We start from the raw sequence: 20,451 nt of genomic DNA, 5'->3' as shown, positions 1-20,451 counted from the left end.
AATGTGTGAATTCTGTTTCTTCTACGAGAGGAACATTCAACCTCTGTGACGAGAACATACATTTCTTAAAACTTTCATACAATTTAAATTAATTCGTTTAATTTAATGTCTCCTGGATAGTCATATGTGAGTACCATTAAAAAAAAATCTAAATTCAAATGATGATGTTACAGACAGTCGGAAGAGAGAGAGATGGGAATGCACGAAAGATGATTGAAAAATAATAATAAACTGATTCCGAATAGACAGAACTAGTGGCATTTGAGTTTAGCTGCGCAAGTTGTCCAATGAGAGCTTAGTAGAGAGCTTAGTACAGGCCAATAGTTCTTGCTTTTAACGCGTCTACTGTTCTACAATGAAATATTCATCCAACATAAAAAAAGAGATTCACTCATTAAGTGTACAGTTTTGGTGGGATAATCTGAGAATGTTTAATAATAAACATAATAACAACAGTAATAATGACAACAACGATAATGAAATAAAAACACACACGGATTTTAAGGGCTTCACAGGGACATTAAATTAACAAGAATACAAAACTGCAGTGATGAAAGACATATAGACCCAAATGAAAAGCAAAATAGACAATATTCTTCAGAACACGCCACCGTTATTTTAAATGCAGTAAAACATTATAAAATATTTTCTTTATACATATTATCAAGGCAATTTCAGCTCAAGAGCAACATCAATTTACACTAAAGTCTGAATTATGAAGTAATCCATTTCCATCCGTGTTCATATCAACCCTAAGGATGTTGGCTGCGGCGCATGACATCTCAGCTGATGCCTCACACAGCTTTTTATTACCGACATGTTTTATCTCAGCAGTAAATCAAGTCATCCTGTTTATCTTCAGACCTTTTTGAATATATACACCATTTACACAATCATGGAAGTTTGAAAAGATGAAATTAAAGTTTAAATAATCTGTTCCAATGTACTCCCGGATATCCCGTTATAATCCTATCAGTCCTTTCTGATAACACAGTTTACAAATATCTTGGCTGTGCTGTTTTCTAACCTATAAAACAGAATATGCGCTGACAATTCATTATCCTAAAGCTGCACTAAAATAAAGTGTCACAAGTCTAATTTATCTTTTTGGGACATACAATATGGGTGTAATGGTACATATCCAATTTTGCTCCTTAGCAAAATGCTGGCTTTGTACAGTATGAGGTAGAAAAGAAGAGTCACCACTCAGCACTGTACAAAAGAAGCAAATGTTGCAGCCCTAGTGACCATGTTTGACCGATCGAACATGTTTCAAATCCCTTTGTGAAGCCTGCAAATAAACTGAGACACTACTGCGGAACTAGCATTGGGGAATGCCAATAATGATTGTACAGCTTGGTTTTCTATTGCTAATCAAACACTGTTAAAATTGTGTTTTGACCTGCCTGGTATGCGCAAATATGCTACCATTTACAAACAGTAGATGGAGCTATGGTCTAGCTCTATTATCACTTTTAGATTGTTTATAAAAGGGAGTCAAATAGACAGAGGCTCATACAGTTCTGTAAAGAATATTCACAGGACGTATAGTAATGGTCAGAGGTTGGTCATTGTTGTTTTGGGATGCATTCATGAAGCGGCAATAGTAGTCCCCCCACTGAGGCGCAGCAGGATTTGCTGACAGTCCTGAAGAGAACGCCTATCTCCCACTCTTTCCAGGGTGCGCTTGGCCTCAGCCAGCAGGCGAGTCCGGTGCCCAGGTGGGGTTAAAAGGGGCATGGGAAGGTGGCGGCAGGCCAGTAGGATGGCATGGGCCCTCTCCCTCTCTCCCAGGATACCCTCACCTGAGAAAACAGATGAGAGTTTTACAAAAACAGATAAGATAAGCTATTCCTTTATTGTCCCACATGGGGAAATTTCATTGGTGCAACGCAGGTAGATACAGAGGTAGATACAGAAGAACAGATCACTTATAGGAAGTCTGAAAAACACTTTCAGTAGAAGATCTCCTATAAATAAATAAAAACTCCCATAGACAAATAAATACATAAATACCATTGCATGTGATCCCGACAGTAATTGCACATGAATATGTGTCACGACAGCACATAGATTGCACATGAATTTCACAGTAATTGCACATGAATTTCACAGTAATTGCACATACGACAGAATTGCACATCAGTATTAGGTTAGGTCAGTATTGCGCCGGGATAACGTGACGATCTCCGGGTAAGACGACAGTTGTCCGCAGTTTCATGAGTTCCTCCTTTGTGGAAACGCGGTACGGCGCCGGCCGGGGGGCGGGGCCGGAGCCGGGGGGCGGGGCCGGAGCCGGGGGGCGGGGCCGGAGCCGGGGGACTCAGAGCCAAGACACATCGCCACGACACGACGAAAACACTCAATCCAGCCGAATAAAGTCAAAACAAGTTCATTTAAAGCGATTCCAGTGCGTGTCCCGATCGTTGGTGAAGTTCCTCTTTCATATACACGTGTATATAAACGTGTACCGACGACACGCCGTACTTTAGCGCGGCCGGAGGGCGCGGGGGGGGGGGCTGGTGGGCTCGCTCGGAGCTAGCTCACGTCACAACAACACAATGACCGCAACGAAAAACGCTCAAATCCAGCCGAAAAAAGTCAAAAACAGTTGAATTAAAAAACTATTCCAGCGCGTGTCCCTATCGTACAGTAAAATAGAAAAAATATACTAACTATATTTACAAAATATAGGAGATAAAGCACAATAAGTGTGAGAAAGAAGAGAGAGCGTTTACACCGGGCTGCCAGCTCTACCAGCGCCTTATGACGTAAATACTGTATGTTCTACAGTAGAAGTGTGTTTCATTCACAAAGTGTGAGAAAACATTTAACATAAGGGTTATTTTTTCTACTATTGAACTTTTTCCTAAATTAGACAGCATTTGTACATAACCGTCTGCATAATCTTAAGGTACTAAGGGTAAGGCTAATGAAGCTTTTGTGACAAAGGAAGTTCCCTTTTAAAATACCTATATAAAATACATATACATAAAGTACATACATATAAAAGATAAAAAAAAAACAAAACAGTTGTATAGAAATTTGTAATACCACTTGAGTTGCAGTTATTCGTTCTGCGTCGAAGCTTGTGCTCTAGAAGTTGGTGTGTCCGAGTCGGACTGGCTCCAGCCATCAGACGAACTGTTGTCTCATGAAGAAAAACCTGACACAAAAATCTCAATTTTAAATTCATTATGCAACAATCTGTCACATAATTCCTCTCCACACTGGCGATGAAAAAATAACTGAAGGCCTCGATCTGGGATGTTTGAACTTTTTTTTCACAGATATTGAAATATATTCTAAGCTGGGGGCCATAGACCAGGGGTTATCAGAGTTAGTGCATTTTACACAGCTTTACGTAATAATCTTTAGAATGTTTATTTTAGGAACATTCATTTAGGCTGTGCATCCCAATGCAATGTGATGTGGTTAAGGCACAGCACATGTATGCCAGGCTCCTGGTGCATCCTGTGGCTCCTGTGCAAATCCTGACTCCGACTCTTTACAGCCTGTCCTCCCGTCTCTCTAATCCCCCCTTTCCCTCTCATCTGTCCGGGCCAAAAAACCTTAAAAAAAGAAAAAAGTTCTTCCTATTTGGACCAATTTAGCACAAGAGAAGTCAACAAAATAGGTCTGAGGGCCACATCTGGCCCCCGTTCCATAATTTGAACACCCCTGGCCAAGATTGTGTCAAAAAATCCTCACAGAACCTTGAGTCAATATTAATTGTTCAAGGCTTCCGGCCAAGGCACAGCAGGAACCCATAAAGTAATTTCTGCATGTCTAAATATAAATGATGAACACAAACACTTGTGGTATCAGCAGTTGTTACAGATGATGCATTGATAGTTCATAGTTCCATTGAGCCGGTGATCAATGTTTGTACTGCAGGGAATATGTATGCATGTATATGAATAAAACTTAACCTACAGTTGTAACCACAACTAATCATAGATCCAAGGTGCACTAATTAATTAGCATGTGTTACAGTGACCTATATCACAGCGTTAGCTTATACGACATGTGTCAATGTTTTTCTAATTATAATTTAGTTTGACGGCATAGTGCCTGCGGTAAATATTTATTGCAGTTTTACATTAGTCAAGTGGCAGTTTGAGAAGAAAAATTGTAAGCTGAAAATTACAGGAACTAGTGCCAAGTTCCAAAATCTAATCACTCCATCCAATTTACATTCAACTGATACATTTTTCTGACATTTAAACATAATTTAAGAAAATAAGGTACAATTTCAAATTATAAATATTGTGTACTTAATATGGATTTTGGCCCTTGTTTACAGTATATCTGCTATATAGCTAAGAATTATATACTTCACTGAAATGGTCAAACTGGTGGACTTTTCTTTGTTGGTAAAATTTTAAATAAAATTATGTTTACTATGTTTTAGTGTATTCTGACCCATCATATGCACTTTAACATCCATAGAACAAAAGCAAAGTATTTTGACACAGACCTCAATCAATCACAATCAAAATGACCAAAGTAAAGTAACCATGATCAGTTCAAAATGTATGCTTGCATGGCTTTGGTTACCTTGTGCTGAGCTTGTCTATAACACTGAGTGAGCTTTCGGAGTGCACTGAGGTCCTTCTGAAACCCAGGCAGTATAGATGCTGGTCCAGGAGCTGGTTCTCCATTAGTGCTGCCACCGCGCTGCCAAAGACTCGTCCTCAAGGTCAACAGGAGGTCACAGAGAAGAAGCTCCACACCCTTTGGAGGCAGAGGCCAGTGAGTGAAATGCAACATATTTAACATCTCTTGACTAGTGGATCATTCCAATGCAGATTTACAACCCATGCTGAAAACATGATTATCCAACCCACCAGTCCCAGGCAGGAGGTGAAACAGTGGGGTGTCAGTGGGGCGTGCTGACTGGGAAAGCGTCTGTGTTGCACTGCAGGCACATTGCACTCTGCTTCAGAATCATGCAATGCAACTACAATGCACTACAGCCACCTCCTGCCACCCAAACTCCGCCACACTCACATCCCCACAGCTCCATCAGCATGCAAGTAAAAGAACCAGCAGCTTCAAAAGGTCAGTAAACATGCATGATTAAACATCGGAAGAGTTGCAATAGCACAGAAGAGGAGGGAGCGAAAGGGTTGATAATAATACATTGACAAAAGCTATAAATGCTACACCTTGTTTTTGCACCCATATTTCATGAGCTGAACTTAAAGATAGAAAACATTTTTTACATAGACAAAAGACCCATTAATCTCAAATATTGTTGACAAATCTGTCTACGGCTGTGTTAGTGAGCACTTATCCTTTTCCCACCAGGTGTGCAGGACGCTCTGAAATGTTCAGTTTTAATCAAAGCACAATGCCACAGATGTTGCAATTGGCATGCTGACCACAGGAGTGTCCACCAGAGCTATTGCCTGTGCATTGAATGCTCATTTCTCTACCATAAGCCTTCTCTAAAGGCCTTTCAGAGAATTTGGCAGTACATCCAACCGGCCTCAAAACTGCACCAAGTGTGATAACATCAGGCTAGGACCTCCACATCCAGCATGTCAGTCTCCAGATCCTCTGAGACCAGCCACCCGGACAGCTGCAGCAACAATTGGTTTGCCAGACGGCTTGTGTGGCGTTGGGTGAGTGAGCGGTTTGCTGATGAAAAAGTTGTGGATCGAGTGGCCAATGGTAGAGGTGGGGTCATATTATGGACAATGAACACAGGTGCATTTTATAGAGAGATACAGTGATGAGATCCTGAGGCCCATTGTTGTGCCATTCATCCACAACCATCCCCTCATGATGGAGCATGCTAATGCACAGCCCCATTTTGCAAGATTGTGATTCCTGCCAATATCCATCAACTTCGCAAATCAATTGAAGAGGAGTGGATCATCATTCCACAGGCCACCATCAACAACCTGAACGCTATGCAAAGGAGATGTGTTGCACCGCAATGGTGCTCACACCCGATACCAATTGGCTCTCCGACCCCCCAGAACCCCAAAATAGAGCAAAACTGAACATTTCCTAATGCACAAATGTGCAATATTCATGCCGTCTGATCAACATCCGGATACACACCTGTGAGGCGAAGCAAGTGCTCACTAACACAGGTTTAGATAGAGTTGTAAACAATATTTGACAGAAATCGGTCTTTTGTCAATATGGAAAATGTTCTGTATCTTTGAGTTCAGCTCATAAAAAATATATTTTTGTTGAGTGTAAAAGTGTACCTTGTGCAGATAGTTTCCAGACTGAGTCAGAGGCACTGAGATGCTGGAGCGCAGGTAGCTACTGGCCCTGTCGCAGTGAGACAGGCAGGTGACGAGGCCTTCTCCTTTCAGAGGAGCCAGGCTCACCTGAACTGTTTTACAGAGCAACAGCACTGCCTTAGGAAGAGGGTGACTACAATGACAAAGATAATGATGATTGGGATTACAAATAATGCATGGTTTTAAAATCTTTATTAATTTATCCTAATATTCTACAAAGTATGATCTTTTTCTCACATATTTTTTAAGTATAAGTATTTGTGTGTCTTTTGGCTAATGGGCTTTGAGCTTTAACCCTTAAGTCTCAAACTTGACCAGCCTTTGATTGGTTGAGCCCACACCATTGTCTTTGTGCCATTTACCTGCAATTTTCCTGTCGTTGGAGCCTTGTAAACTCAAAAAGCTAGATTAATTCTTCCAGTGGACCCATTTATACTTTGGACTAGTCTATTTTTATGCCATAAATGTATTCATTTGTTAAATAATTAATTTAGGTATTCCAGTACTTGGAGACTAAACTTACTCGAGAGTGTGCAGCGCTCTTGGCATACGCTCAGCTTCAGCCAACAATGATTTTACTGTAACATCGTTACCCTGCAGCCAATGAACTGCTGCCTTTAGGACCAACGCCCACCAGCGACTCACTGGGTCTCCAACTACACAAATGGAGACAAACATGTTGACATCGTACATATGTCTCAGCAACACATTTACATATTTCATTAGGCATTACCTGTAGTGATGGTGTGACTATGGGGAGTGGAGAGAGAAGGAGGCTGTGAGGATGAGTCGTCTGTGCAGCTGTTCAGCAACTGCAGAAACTCAAGGGCACCAGAAAACTCCCTAGAAAAGGATTAAAAAAACAGTGATATGCAGTGATAAAATCAATATAGGTAAACATTTTTAAAAAAATTTTTTACCCTGATTCATTTTTGCGTTTATCTACGTCCAGGTCTGTTTGAGGCTGAATAAGGGTGTGAACCGCTCTCTCCAAAAGCTTTCTGCAGAACCCACGGTGCAACTGGGCAAGAGGATCAGCTGGAATATAGTAATAGAAAAAAGTTAAAAGTTGACAATGAAGAATGATAATGAAGGATAAACTGCATGTGTCAGATGTCCTGCTCTACCTGGGTCCCTCTGAGAAGTGTAGACTCCATCATCGTTATCAGACCTCACCGACCAATCACAGCTCAAAAAGAACTGTTTGCCCAATGGAGTGAAAAGCCAGCGCACCTGGTCAGGTATGGGCTTGGTGTCTGCTTGGTTTGCCACACCCTCAGCACAACTCAAGAGATAACTCTGGGAAAAACAAAAGAAAACATACATTAAAAAGCCATTTTATGGAGTTTAGTTTGTGTTTTACACATCTTCAAAAATATTTTAAATGTTCTCTACATTGTTTAGGCATTTTAAGTTATTTTGGACAGCTTGGAATTCATCTTTTATAACTTAAAATAATGTGCATTTACATTTTAAAATGTACCAGGGTGCCACTAACTGTAAACAATACAATTCACCAATGTGCAACTCACAGGCAGAAAGGAGAGGTGATGACCCAGAACCGTGCGCAGGGCTGTGGCCGCAGTAATATATATCTGAATAAGCTCGGCAGGCACCATCTTGCTTTGGGCGCTCTCACTCAGGTTAACAGCACTGAAAGACAGGGAAAGGGCCCACCAGTGGCTAGGCTGCGGCAACTTTCCTGCAAGACATATAGATGTTAAACCAAATGTGTGGAGTAAATACTGATGTCTCAAGATCATCAGATGTTTTCCTACCTGTAAGCTGCAGTTGGCTCAGTCGTTGGTAAACCAGCGCTGCATCTTTCGCACTTGTTCTTGCCTCATCTCCCTCGTGTCTGCCTCCGACTTGGTGAACCAGCCAGCCCAGGGGAGTGGGGCGATGTATCAAGTAGCGAATAAGATTCCAGGAGAGCGAGCAGGCCAGATCGAGATTCGTGGATGGTAGAGCTCTATTCAAAATGGACAGGCTGGTTTCCAAACTTGCCATGGCTGCTGTGAAATCCCCCTGTAGACAGACAAATCATGACGGACAAAATAATCCTGCGTTTATCAAATCAAATCAAATCAATTTATTTTTGTAAGGCCCAAAATCACAACAACAGTTGCCTCTGAGGGCCACAGGGAGAAATGAATCAACAATGTCTGTGGTTGCGATGGAGTCAGACAATGTCTGTGGTGGCGAGGGACGATATCCCAGGGTCCTCTGTCCTTAGACTCTCCTTCTCGGCCAGGAAAAACTACAAAAAAAACCTCTTTGGGAAAAAAGCGTAGAAACCTGGAGGAGTTTAGTATTCAGTAAAGGCTGACAGCAGAGGCAAATCGCCCGAGCGATTTGATGGTCAAGCTTTAGATGTGAACATTATTTGAAATGCTAAAAATAACCCATGCAGTGAACAGCATGCTTAAATCTGTCAAACACAAATCAAAAATGGGTATAATGAGTTGGTGCTCAAGGACACACAAAATGCCAAGTAGAAGATGTGCTATTATATTTAATACTGTTGCATCAGGATAGAGATGTTGCTATTATTATGTGTAGTTTAACCTTTAACCCTTGTGCTACCCTGTGCGGGTTAAAAATACTTTTACGCATAAAAAACAAACAAAAAAACAATGAAACAGGCAAAACCCCCACAAAAAACAACATTTGTTCATGTTGTGGAGGGAGAGTGGAGGCGTTCTTCCACTAGCATGAGGGCTATAAAGACAAATGATATACAACTTGAAACTCACTCTCTTGAGATGTAAATCAGCTTGTTTGCGATGCCTCCAGAATGACACAGATTTGGGGGAGTGGAGGGGTGTGACAGGCTCCCACAGATAAAGCACTCTGGCACAGCCCCACACGGCCCCCACCCCACTCAGGACCCAGGCAATCACCCACGGCAAAAGGCACCGCACCCAGGACCCTGAACAAAAAAAGGACACATATTTAAAACATTCAATAATGAAAGTGAATTAAAAAAGACATTGTTGCCATGTTTACCAAAGTCTTGTGTGTGACCCGGAAACCAGGAAAGCGTCCTTGATGGCCCGTGGCTCAGAGTGAAACTGTTGGTCGCCGTGGCCTCAGACCCCAGCAGGGAGGGCAGAGGGTTTAGTGACAGGCAGAAGAAGGTCAGGACGCAAAGCAGAAGACGTGAGCCATCCATGACGCCGACTGAAGAGGGAGACCCAGGTTCACTTTTCACCTGATGAAACGCAGTATAACATGAGGAATTAACAGGAATTGAATGAAACAACGAAAGTCAATTATCCAAGCGGTTGTATTACCTGGTCATGTTCCATTAAGGGGCTGTCTGGCTCTGAGTCCACACAGTAAGGGGAGAACTGGGAAGGGGACCCCGAACCTGAATCTGAGGCTGGAGGTGACATAATCACTAATTCCTGTTTGAGCTCCATCTCTTCGGCCAGCGACAGGGGCTCTGGGAAACATAGTTTATGGCTTATTAAAAGTTATGTGTGGTCATGTCCATTATGATCCCAATAATCTGCGTATGAGTTCAAAAAACATTTAATTTTTTTGTCTGTAAGCAATATATGAAGCAAAAAGAGTTATTAAATCTGATCTGTGCGTTTCAAAAGAAATTGAATAAAGTGCGTACCCTCTAAAACATATTCTAACACCATAGAGCAAACTCACTGTTTTTCTGGTTGGCCATCTTAAACGCTGCATTCTCTTGTCGTAGTTTATGGTTGACCTGTTGCAAGTACTTAATGTAATCAATAGCTTTCTTCAGAACTCCAGATTTGTGCATCTGATAAGAGAGCAAAATACATAATTTACTATTAATATGCATGAATTTCCCTTTATGCTGATATTATCACCACCACAAACCTTTGCATCGTTTCCCATGACCAAGTCTCTGAGCTCCACAATCTTGTCATTGATGGAGGATCTATATCTTTTCTCAATGATGTTGTGGGTACTCCTCTTCTCCCCCTCTTTTACCACTCCTCCCTGGATCATACCTCCACTGCTCATGTGGTCCATATTGACTCTGGATATGTTTGTGCACTGTCCCGAGCTGGTTTGAAGCTGCTTTATAGGTAGTTTATCCCCTCCTCCCATCACAACTGGGACTGTGGTCAGGATGTTGCTACTCATCAAAGTCTAAAAGCAAAATAACAGTTATAAATTCAAATCAATTGACCCTATATTTCAAGAGTATCCAGAGTTGTGACTAAATAGTAATTGCACATATTTACCGGCACTTGCAGAGCAGTGTTCTGAATAGGTGTAGTTAAAGTGGTGATGGGGGTCTGCATGGTCGATAGCACTTGAGTCCCATCTGGTTTGAGTGTTGTAAGCACCAGCGAGTCCGTTTTAAGAATCTGGGGCTGCTGTACTAGGACCTAAAAACAAAATAATGACCAATGAAATGGTTGGACGAAAGCAGAAAAGATATATTGCATTTATTGAGCCAAGGTCTTCCACTGAGACTTGTAGCACCTGTTGCATAGGCTGTTGCATAGTGTGGACTGTGGTGGGCGCTGCAGAGAGGGTCTGTATAGTTTGACAGGTCGGGGTGAGGACACGCTGGTGTTGGAAGGTCACTGGCTGAAGTTGTGATGTCATTATGCTCTGTACATGTGGTTGAAGAACTGCAGATGTGAAAGAATTGAACCCTTTTAGAATGGATAAACACAGGGAATATATTGAAACAGACAAATTAGCATTAGACAACACACTAGGGCACAAATCAACAAGATGGGACAAGAAACAAATTGAGAATAGCTCAGGGAGCAGTAGCTCAGTTGAGAGATTTAGGTATTTAGCTACTGATGTTTGGTAGTTTCTCAAAATAAATTCCTGAAAACTGCCATCATAGATATTTCCAAAGATTAAGATTTTTTTGTTTTAAAATATTAATCATTTCAGCTTAATATTTCCAAATTATTGTCACATAACCAGAAGGCTATTTACAATCTTATAATCAGGGCTACAATAAAAAAAATGCAATCACATGTGCGCAAAGGTCAATAAACAATATTTTGAAAGGCATTTTTGTTCTTCTTAATTCATCCAGTGAATGTATCTGTAACTGGAACCAAATTATTTTAGAATGTAGTGCAAATAATATATAGATGATAAAAACACAATAGGCTTAGTTTTCATTATTAATATAATTGCCGGTATATTATAATTGGAATGTCTACATTCAATACATTCAAATGAGATTATAAAATGTGAATATTTTTTTGAAGCTGAACCTAATTTTCAAGTTAAAGTCTCCAATCCTGTAGGTGTAGTGTAGTACTGCTCTAGATAGTTAAATAGGATGTTTTCATACAATATCATCATATCAAGCTGAAGAAACAGGATGAGATTTACATGTTTCTTATGGAGTTCTGTTAAAACCAAATAAAAAGAGTTACTGAAAGCTATTTATATAATATAGTACAGATTATGTCATGTAAGAATATAAGACACAATCGGACCCTTCCCCTCTGTGTGCCTCATGAGGTGGGCACAGCAGCTCGCAGACCAGGCGCTTTGATTAAGGTTTTTTGACTGATACACATGGCCAACGTTAACGAGTGACGAAATAATTCCTTCAGTTAATTTATTGATGTGTTAATGTGACAATAACACGTTACCATGCCCAGCCCTAAATAAAACCTGTCTTTGTCATGCGTCACAGACCTTGAAAGCTCGGTGTAGGGTTTTGGTGGCAGATGACTTGGTTCTGGATGAAGCGGGACTGTCCTCCGTTGGAGGTGATCATGACCGTCTGAGGAGCCTGAGTCTGGATGGGCAGAGCTGTTTGATTGTGTGTTTGGACCAGAGTGTGCATGGGAAAGTTCTGGGTCTGCATGGGAATGCCCTGTGGATGCATCTGCAATTAAGAAGATACAATATGAGCAAAGGCAAACACACAGTATACAACTGCTTTGACACTCAATGACATAATTTCTTAAATAAATGAGTGAAATAAAGTTTTCAAATAATGTGTCTATTCTTTACCTGGATGGTGGGTTGAGCTGTATGTTGAAGCTGGGGTTGTATTTGCTGGATGGTTGGAGGTCTTGGCTGAAGAAGGGGTGGGCTGCGCGTCACCTGCTGCGCTGTTGAGACCACTGTAACAGGTGAGGGGGTCTGGACCGGCGTGAGGGGAGGGGTCAGGGGGACATACTGGGGTGAGAGGATTTGGGCTGAGGCCAGGGGGGTGGGTGAATTCTGGAAGGTTGTGGGAGCAGAGGTATGAGGGGTCTGAATGAGCTGAGGGGTTTGGAGCACAGGTCTTTGGGGGGCAGAAGCTGCCTGCTGTATCTGGTCCTCAAAAATATCAGGAAAATCTCCGGCTTGGTTGTTGACAAACTGCAGCATCTCTGGATGGAAAAAACAACAACAGAAGATCAGTGCGATGAACAAAGCACTGTTTTTGCACTGCACATTCCACCACCAAATGAGTCTGGAGCGCTCTGTCAATTTGCTGGTTGTTCTATATCCCCTCTTTGCACTGCCAATAGCATTGTAAAGTTGTTATATGTGAAATACATATAATTGTAAATTATATATTGTATACCGAATCACCAGGACAAGTTCCTATGTTTGTGAATTTTGTTAATTGACAAATGGCAATAAACCTTATTCTGATTCTGATATAAATAAACAAGCTCATAAATAAACATTAGAAGCCTGATCTCAGACGTTTGATTTTACTGTCAGGAAATAGGTCTAGATAAATTACTAGGCTAACAAATGCATTTGAAGAGTGTTAAGCTTTATTTCACACTATTGCAAAATGGTTTAAGTGCACATTTCACCAAACCAGCAGCAGAGACCAAATAAAGTGCGCAAACTTGCATCTAAAGTTCTTCTTCTCTGTCCTTGAACGACAGAGGTGAAGGTTTGATATGAGCTGACACAGATAAGACTGGTCCTGGTAAAAGACCTGTCCTTGAAACTCTGCAGGACCAGCTACTGTTTGAGCATGAAGCCACTGGCCTTCAACTATTCAACCTTGAAAAACCTCTGAAGAAACGGGAGTGAGGAGAGATAGAGTTCTCCTGATAAGAAATAAAGGCCATGACAATAAATAATGCAATACACCTTTTTAATGATGTAAATAATAGGCAAACTGTTTTAAATGTTTGTGAAACTAGATACTAATTTGAACAAGAAATAAAACTCAATCAGAATGGCAATTTGATTAGGTGCAATTCTCACGTCGACCAGGCTGCATTTTTTTCGGTTCTTTTCTCAAATGCCTCGAGTGGGGAAAACCTTGTACCTTGGTCTTGGAATAAGGCTTGAATTGGAGAAGAATCGTTTTTATGTTTTGTCTTGAGAGAGTTGTTTTTTTTATAATGTTATATTTTACAACTATACATATTAAAGGATTAAAAAACAGTTTAAATGTGGTATTTGAGAATTACAAACACAAATGCCAAGACGTAGAGAATTGAATTTGTTTTTTTTAAAGCAGTGAATTCTGTGGTGTATTACCAATAATAAAGATCGAGTTAGAATTAAACTTGACACATTCAAATGTGTTTCTGTTTTCTATGGTTACAAACATCTGTTGACACTGACAGCCAGTATTCAGTCGACAAGACGGTAAGAATGAGGAAGAATCATTTCAAGAAACCAAACAATGGGGAAATTTGTGGCTTGAGCAACATTGCATTTTCTGCATTGCTCCACATGGTGTGTCATTAAAGTATTACAATTTCAAACTCAATAAAGGAAGATACTTAAAAAACAAAGTTTATGTCTTGCTAAAGCTCATATCATTCTCTTCTGGAAAGGCCAAATTTAGTTCTGATTACGTTTATTTTTTAAATATTAATACTTAAAGGAATGACTTTCGAAATTAGTATTGATTAGTGTCTGATTTTTGAGACTTTTGACCCTACTCCACACAACCCTACTCCACATTAGGCCAGTTTAAATTTCAATTAATGAACAATCTCGTTGTTTTCATTGTAATGGTTTTTAAATATTTTTTGAGCTTATTGATTATATAGTCATTCTATTGTTATTTATTGTTTAATGTGATGTAATCTAGACATATTTGTACATGTTACATTCAAATGTAAACGATCTTGTTCATACCAGTGGCTTAATAATAAAAAAACATTGCATGTCTGTGACAAAAAGAATTTCCCTTTGGAACTGAATAAAAATATCATCCTCAGTGATTTTTCAAGATCAAATACATTGAATAAAATTTAAATCATTTCAATCAAAATGAGAAAAAGAAAGGTTGATTTTCATCTGGTGCCTGGTGGGTTCCAGGCTGCACAATGTACCTCGGCCCCTGTGATACAAGTGCCACATTCAATTTCTCACATCATGCACACAAATCCTCATCGGAGTGAACAGAGCATGCACAGCTTTATGAGGCAGACTATCTACGCCAGAGAAAAGAAAACACACTGTACACCCCAGTGATTGTGTCTACTACAAAGGGCCATTCGAGCAAAAGGGAATGAAGTCCTCAGCTCAGAGCAAAGACAATAGGTTACATAACCTGGGGCCCCTGTAGTCTGCGGACAACGGCTAAAAGACAGCAAGTACAAGAACATGAGTGTCGCCCGGTAGTTGAGGGGTCTACGCTGTAGCATCTTCACTCCCATTTCATGCTACACATTGTCGAACAAAAAAACCTTTAGTATCATCTGGACATCTCTATGGCCCCGAAGAGCAGGCCAGCCATAATCTGGAGAACCACTGGTGTCGTTTTATTTCATTATTGTTTTGGTGTTTGTTTTGTTTTTGTGTCATACTTATTTATTTTTGTACATTCTGCTTGTGGGGGTGGGGCAGTTTTTCTTATCGTTAATTTAAAAGAAAATGGAAAAAAGGGACAGATGGACAAGTTGATTGGTTGTCTACTAGTACTTGAAGTTTTGGCCTTTTGACCTCAGCTTCAACAAGTTCATACCGTTTTGTGCTAGATAGTCAGATCCAGAGTGTTGGAAGCGATCTGGTTGCCATGGTAATGAATTAACTTCTGTTGCTGAACTGGCCGAAACTGTTATATTTTTGACTGGTTTATGTTTACCCTTTACCCTAACCCTTTTCCTAATCTTACCCATTACCTTAAACTTCATAACTTTGAATGAGCGACAATAACAGACTGTCCTTCCTGACCCGACACTCAAGTATTTAACTAGGTAGTTTACTTGAACCCACTTGAATTACCGTAAGTATGAATGTTATGTGACTCTGCGGTCAGATGTCTGTTTATCAGCCTCAAAACAAGATGCACCACTGATCGGAGTGAATGACTAATGGAATGTAAAACAATTTAAAAAAAGAAGTGCTATACCCTGAGACCAATGTATTAAGTGCATGGCGTATGCACATAAATACTTAGTGGCCATACCTTCTTGTCAATGCCTGATTTTGAAAGCTAAGCAAGTTGGTGAGTACTGGATTGGACAACAGTGGCTCGAGTGGAAACAACCCGTTGTGTCCTTCCGCAAGACACTTCACCCACAGTTCTATAAGATAAGATAATCCTTTAATATCCACACAAGGGGAAATTTCCTTGTTACAACGCAGTAGAACAGGAGGAAAGGACAGATTATAGGAAGTTTCAAAGAAAAAAATCCAAAAATGTTTTTAAACCCCCCCCCCCCCCAAAAAAAAACACTCTTAATAGAACACTTGGTAACTCTTGGGAAATAAAATAAAATAGTAAAAATTAAAAAGATAAAGATAAAAATAAGATAATAATAATAATAAATATAATAACAGATTATTAATTAATTAGATAATAGAATAAAATAATGTAAAAATAGATAGCACAAGACTAGGTAATAGGTAATACTATTAGCAGGTAAGTAAACACTCTTATTTACAGGTATTGCACATGGTTACATCAATATTGCACATGTTCAGGGCTAGCAGTGTTTGTTATAAAGTCTGACAGCAGCAGGAAGAAAAGACCTGCGAAACCTCTCCTTCACACAGCGAGGGTGGATCAGTCTGTCACTGAAGCTGCTCTCCAGAGCGGACAGAGTGTCTTGCAGGGGGTGGCACTTCTTAATGTGCATCCGATATGTCCGTGAAATTATATGTGGTAAAACCGGTGAGACAAACGGCGCAGTTTGGCAGACTTCCTTCCATCAGTTTACCTTGGGGCAGATGTGGCAACACTAGTAGCTTACAAGTACCAGGTCTAGAATGACTTGCGTGTCTTGCATGTCCAATAACACTATATACATTTAATGCATTATTATTTTAAGTCACTGGGATAGGCTCCAGTCACCCATGACCCTTAACAGGAACAAGCGGTAGAAAATGATTGAATTAATTATTATTTTATATCAGGATGTTTTTATTTGAAAGCTCTAGTTCTGAGTCCACTTCTTTGACACAGTGATTATGTGGCCTGCACATGGCCCCTGAAGGCTATCTGTCCCTGGGACGATTCTAGGTTAAAGGTAGGGGTAAAGGTGCAAACAACACTTTTCATCTTTGGAAACCTGTACAAAAGCATAAGTGTCTTGTCATGTCACCCAGTCAGTATCTGGGTGTGATGTAAATGGAAAATCCTCCTTCTCACATAGACATAGCTAATGCTCAATCTGGTCCAGTGGATTTTCCTAATGAGAATCTCATGATGTTTTCATAACAGAGTGATGATCAAAATGCTATTTGAACATTGGGGAATTTTTAGCACAAAAATCCGTGTTAGTAAGCATCTGTGCCTTTCTTACGTAATTAATAATATTGTAATAAGCCGTTTTGACAGTCAAATAGGCTACATGAATACATACACACAAAAACAAATAAATGAAAGTGCAACTTGTAAAATAAGCATATCAAAAGTGAAATAACACCAGGGTTAAATATGAATAAAAGACGCAAAAAGGATCGCAGTCTTGCTACAGGAAGTGCAGCTTGATGCCAGTGGAAAAATAATCAGACACTCACCGTCTATGTCTCCCAATGTGAATTCATCACCCAATTCGGCCAAAGTCGGATCCATGTTCTCCATGGACGATATATACTCTCCTCCGTCCATTCCCGTCAGCAGCGGATCACTTCCCCTGGTCTGGCCCGGAACAGACGAGTCTCCGCGCACGGTCCGGGGGCGTGGTTGAGCGCGCGAAACACAACTGTCACTACTACGCGTTTATTGTTGTCCGAATAATGCAAAATTCACACCTGCGCCTCTAAAGAGGCCGACTTCATAACAATAAAATCATTCACACGGCTCTGTGTTCAAGACGTCGCCATCTTGTATTACGCGTCTTACGTCATTCGCAAACAGACTGGGTGAGCTCTGATTGGTCCTCAGCCACCTGTTGTTGTCATGAGACCAGCTCCTCGCCCAATGACGGCGCGGGCTGGGCCGTGGTCTGATAGTACGTCACACATCAGAAGCTTTCATTCCATTTAGACAGACCACGCCCCCTTGTTTTACCAAAGGAGCTTGAGCCCCGAAGACAAATACTGCGCCTAGATACTTTAGATACTTTCAGATTCTGTATCTGTTTGTTACTGCTGCAAAACAAACCAAATGGTTTAAACAAACGGGAATACTGGTGGTGTTTTAAATAGGTCTATACAAATCCCAAAAATAATGAATGCCATTTATATAAGTATGAAAAAAGCCTGTTAGTTTTTCAAAATATCTTTATTCAAATATATATATATATATATATATATATATATATATATATATATATATATATATATATATATATATATATATATATATATATATATATATATATATATATATATATATATATATATATATATATATATATATATATATATGATATATTATTCATCTGCAGTGATGGTGAATATAATTGGTAAAAGAAAAATGTTAAGAAAGTAAGATTCAATACTGCTTTAAAATGTGAAAGTTAATGTTGACTATTCCAGTAAATCTCATAAGATGATTTCTCAGAGTAATTGCCCTCGGCTGTCCCTGTACAACCTCTGACTTTTTCTTTGACCACTTTGACCACAAGACCACCAGCCAGGGCAATGCCTGCTGCAGCTTTGCTGAGATCAGCGACTGCATTCAGCAATCGACAGCCCACTGAAACAGTGCTGCAGGTGTTGGTCACTACACTGCTGACCACTGAAGACACACTGGGTTCTGCCAACACAACTGTTGCTTCCACTGGTTTAGTCAAGGCAGGGGTACTTGCAGTCATTCCACATGCTAAAGCTGCTGCAGTCTGGGGTAGGACTTGTCCAGCTACTAAACCAGCTTGGGCAAGTGATGCGTTAGATAACCCGGCCCTAACTGCCGAGGCACCTCCACCAATGACTGTTTCACGTCCTGCCTCTAGTGCTACTCCCAAAGCAGCACCAGCACCTAAAGAACTGCCAAAACCTGCTGCCACTCCCACTGCAGTCACACCAAGTACACCCACCTGCCTCAAGGCCTCATTCGCCCCCTCTCGTGGACTGGCAGCCTCTGCCCCTGCAACAGCTCCGAGAGAGCCACCCAACAATCCGCCTGTGGCTGCTCCCACAGCCACTGCAACCTTTCCTGAGGTGGCTGCCACTAAGGCCCCCACTGCTTTCCCCACCCCTGAACCCCCCACAGCTGAAATGCCAGCAAGCTGACTTGCAGTCAAAACTGAGTTTCCCACCAGAGAAGCCCCTAATGCAGCCGATAAAGGAGTAGCTGCTCCAAATATGGCCCCTACTGCCAGGCCTGTTGCTCCAGCAGCAACAATAATCCGAACTCTCTCTAAAACCACTGGGCAAAGGGCAGCCTCCTTCCTTATTTGTGCTAAAGAGCGCACTGAACATCTCAGACCTTTGCCTCTCAAAAACCTAAAGCCGTGGTTCCTGATGTCCCTCATATCATACTCCTGAACGCCCTTCCTTAGCCTTTGTATTCCACCAACAGTATCCATAGCACTCTCGCAGTCAGCATCACACTTCTGTCTTTTAGCAAGTGTAGCTTCTCGTCTCATCACTTTATTTTCCTGTTCTTCCCCCTTTGCTTGGCCCATCTCTGTTAACCTCCTTTTCTCCTCCTCTCTAATGACATCCTCCGCTTTGAGAAACACAGCATTTGTATAAAATCCTTTATAATGCTGCATCTTATGAACCTTGACTATGAGTTCTTTAACCTGAGCCCTGTCACTGGGATCTCTGTTGTTTAATACATGGTACCTTCTTCCGCACCTATCAATCAAACTCTTAAGCCTGGCTGGTGCTGTGTCATCCAAGTACGTTTCAATGTCAACACCCTCCAAGTCATCGCCTCTAGTGAAAAGAACTATAGTGTGGTGACGGAGTGCATCTTCTCCAAAGACCCTGGCCACTTCATCGGCAGCCTGGTTCTCACTGTCGGTGTATCTGCCGACAGGAATGACGAGGAGGAACGCATGAGGTCCCGGAGCGGAGAGAGACACACATTTGGCTATCTCAGTGTAAATCTGCTCTTCGCTGAGACGAGTGTCCCCGAAGCCAGGCATATCCACCACCTGGACCATCTTCTGCCTTGGCACTTTCCTCTTCAGCGTCTCCAGGGGACAGGGATCCTCCTCTTCTTCAGGGAGCTCCACGCTGCCCTGCTCACACACCTGGGTGACGGAGCTGGCACTGGTCTTCGAGGCAAACTGTCTTCGGCCCAAGATTGTGTTTCCAGATGCGCTTTTGCCAGATCCCGTCTTTCCGATGAGGACCAGCCTGAGGACCAGCCTGAGGCCACAGTTCCAGCTGGTCTCGTCCTCCATGTTTATCTCTGCAGGATCAGGCTCCACAACACTCTCCATGGACATCACTACATGACAAGAAGAAACACAGTCAAAACAATGACACCGCCCTCTGTAATCAATTGAATATAATGTGCATATTAAACGACTTGTCCAATGTTGAGCCTGTGCCACATGCTCCTATAATACATGGCTCTGGAGGCGTCATAAATAGCTTTGATGTTAGCATTTAGCCATTTTTAGCATGAATGTCATAATTTGGGGGAAAAGGGCAAAACAGAAAAAACAACACAGTACCGTGGTCTCGTTCTGTAGACATTTCCCCTCAATCATAATCGTTTAAACTGATGTCATTATTGATCTATTAGGCACAGAGTGTTCTGTTCTGCTCCAAGTCCAACTCGACAGAGCTAAAACAGCAAAACAAGAAGAGAAAAGTGCAGTAGTGGTTTAGTGCCCTCTACTGGTGCCCCACTGGTTTCATCTGAATGCACAAAAATAGTACT

General features: G+C 41.2%; 2 protein-coding genes across 2 annotated transcripts; both read right to left on the bottom strand.

The window, feature by feature from the left end:
• Window positions 1-803: 803 nt before the first annotated feature.
• On the bottom strand, window positions 804-17,509 carry srebf2 (sterol regulatory element binding transcription factor 2). Its single transcript, XM_072443699.1, has 20 exons — window positions 17,184-17,509; window positions 12,258-12,622; window positions 11,937-12,129; window positions 10,743-10,894; window positions 10,499-10,645; window positions 10,128-10,403; window positions 9,933-10,047; window positions 9,563-9,714; window positions 9,276-9,480; window positions 9,023-9,198; window positions 8,045-8,294; window positions 7,799-7,968; window positions 7,394-7,565; window positions 7,187-7,304; window positions 7,000-7,109; window positions 6,790-6,922; window positions 6,228-6,399; window positions 4,561-4,737; window positions 3,055-3,166; window positions 804-1,805 (listed from the first exon to the last, which is right to left on the bottom strand). Exons 1-20 carry the CDS (start codon window positions 17,272-17,274, stop codon window positions 1,591-1,593), a joined length of 3,501 nt encoding a protein of 1,166 aa, XP_072299800.1. The 5' UTR covers window positions 17,275-17,509; the 3' UTR covers window positions 804-1,590.
• A 546-nt stretch (window positions 17,510-18,055) lies between these two features.
• Window positions 18,056-20,346, bottom strand: LOC140358689 (uncharacterized). The gene is made up of 2 exons (XM_072443698.1): window positions 20,243-20,346; window positions 18,056-20,013 (listed from the first exon to the last, which is right to left on the bottom strand). The coding sequence occupies exons 1-2, from the start codon at window positions 20,262-20,264 to the stop codon at window positions 18,128-18,130; spliced, it is 1,908 nt and encodes a 635-aa protein (XP_072299799.1). The 5' UTR covers window positions 20,265-20,346; the 3' UTR covers window positions 18,056-18,127.
• Between the last annotated feature and the right edge of the window lie 105 nt (window positions 20,347-20,451).

The sequence above is a fragment of the Eucyclogobius newberryi genome, unplaced genomic scaffold (assembly GCF_026437365.1).
Source record: "Eucyclogobius newberryi isolate DKJ021-1_F unplaced genomic scaffold, fEucNew1.0.hap1 SCAF_13, whole genome shotgun sequence".
NCBI lineage: Eukaryota > Metazoa > Chordata > Actinopteri > Gobiiformes > Gobiidae > Eucyclogobius > Eucyclogobius newberryi.
Note: the sequence above shows the minus strand (reverse complement) of the source record. Positions and strands in the feature narration are given on the sequence as shown.

Bases quoted from the DNA above. Each gene is read 5' to 3' on its own strand.
- srebf2 (XM_072443699.1), bottom strand. From the start codon at position 17,274: ATGGACGGAGGAGAGTATATATCGTCCATGGAGAACATGGATCCGACT. The intron at 10,048-10,127 runs GTTTGTGGTGGT...CTCTCTTATCAG, and splicing joins TCATGGGAAACGATGCAAAG to ATGCACAAATCTGGAGTTCT. The intron at 7,110-7,186 runs GTAAAAAATTTT...ATCCTTTTCTAG, and splicing joins AAACGCAAAAATGAATCAGG to GGAGTTTTCTGGTGCCCTTG.
- LOC140358689 (XM_072443698.1), bottom strand. From the start codon at position 20,264: ATGTCTACAGAACGAGACCACG. The intron at 20,014-20,242 runs GTACTGTGTTGT...CTTGTCATGTAG, and splicing joins GTCTACAGAACGAGACCACG to TGATGTCCATGGAGAGTGTT.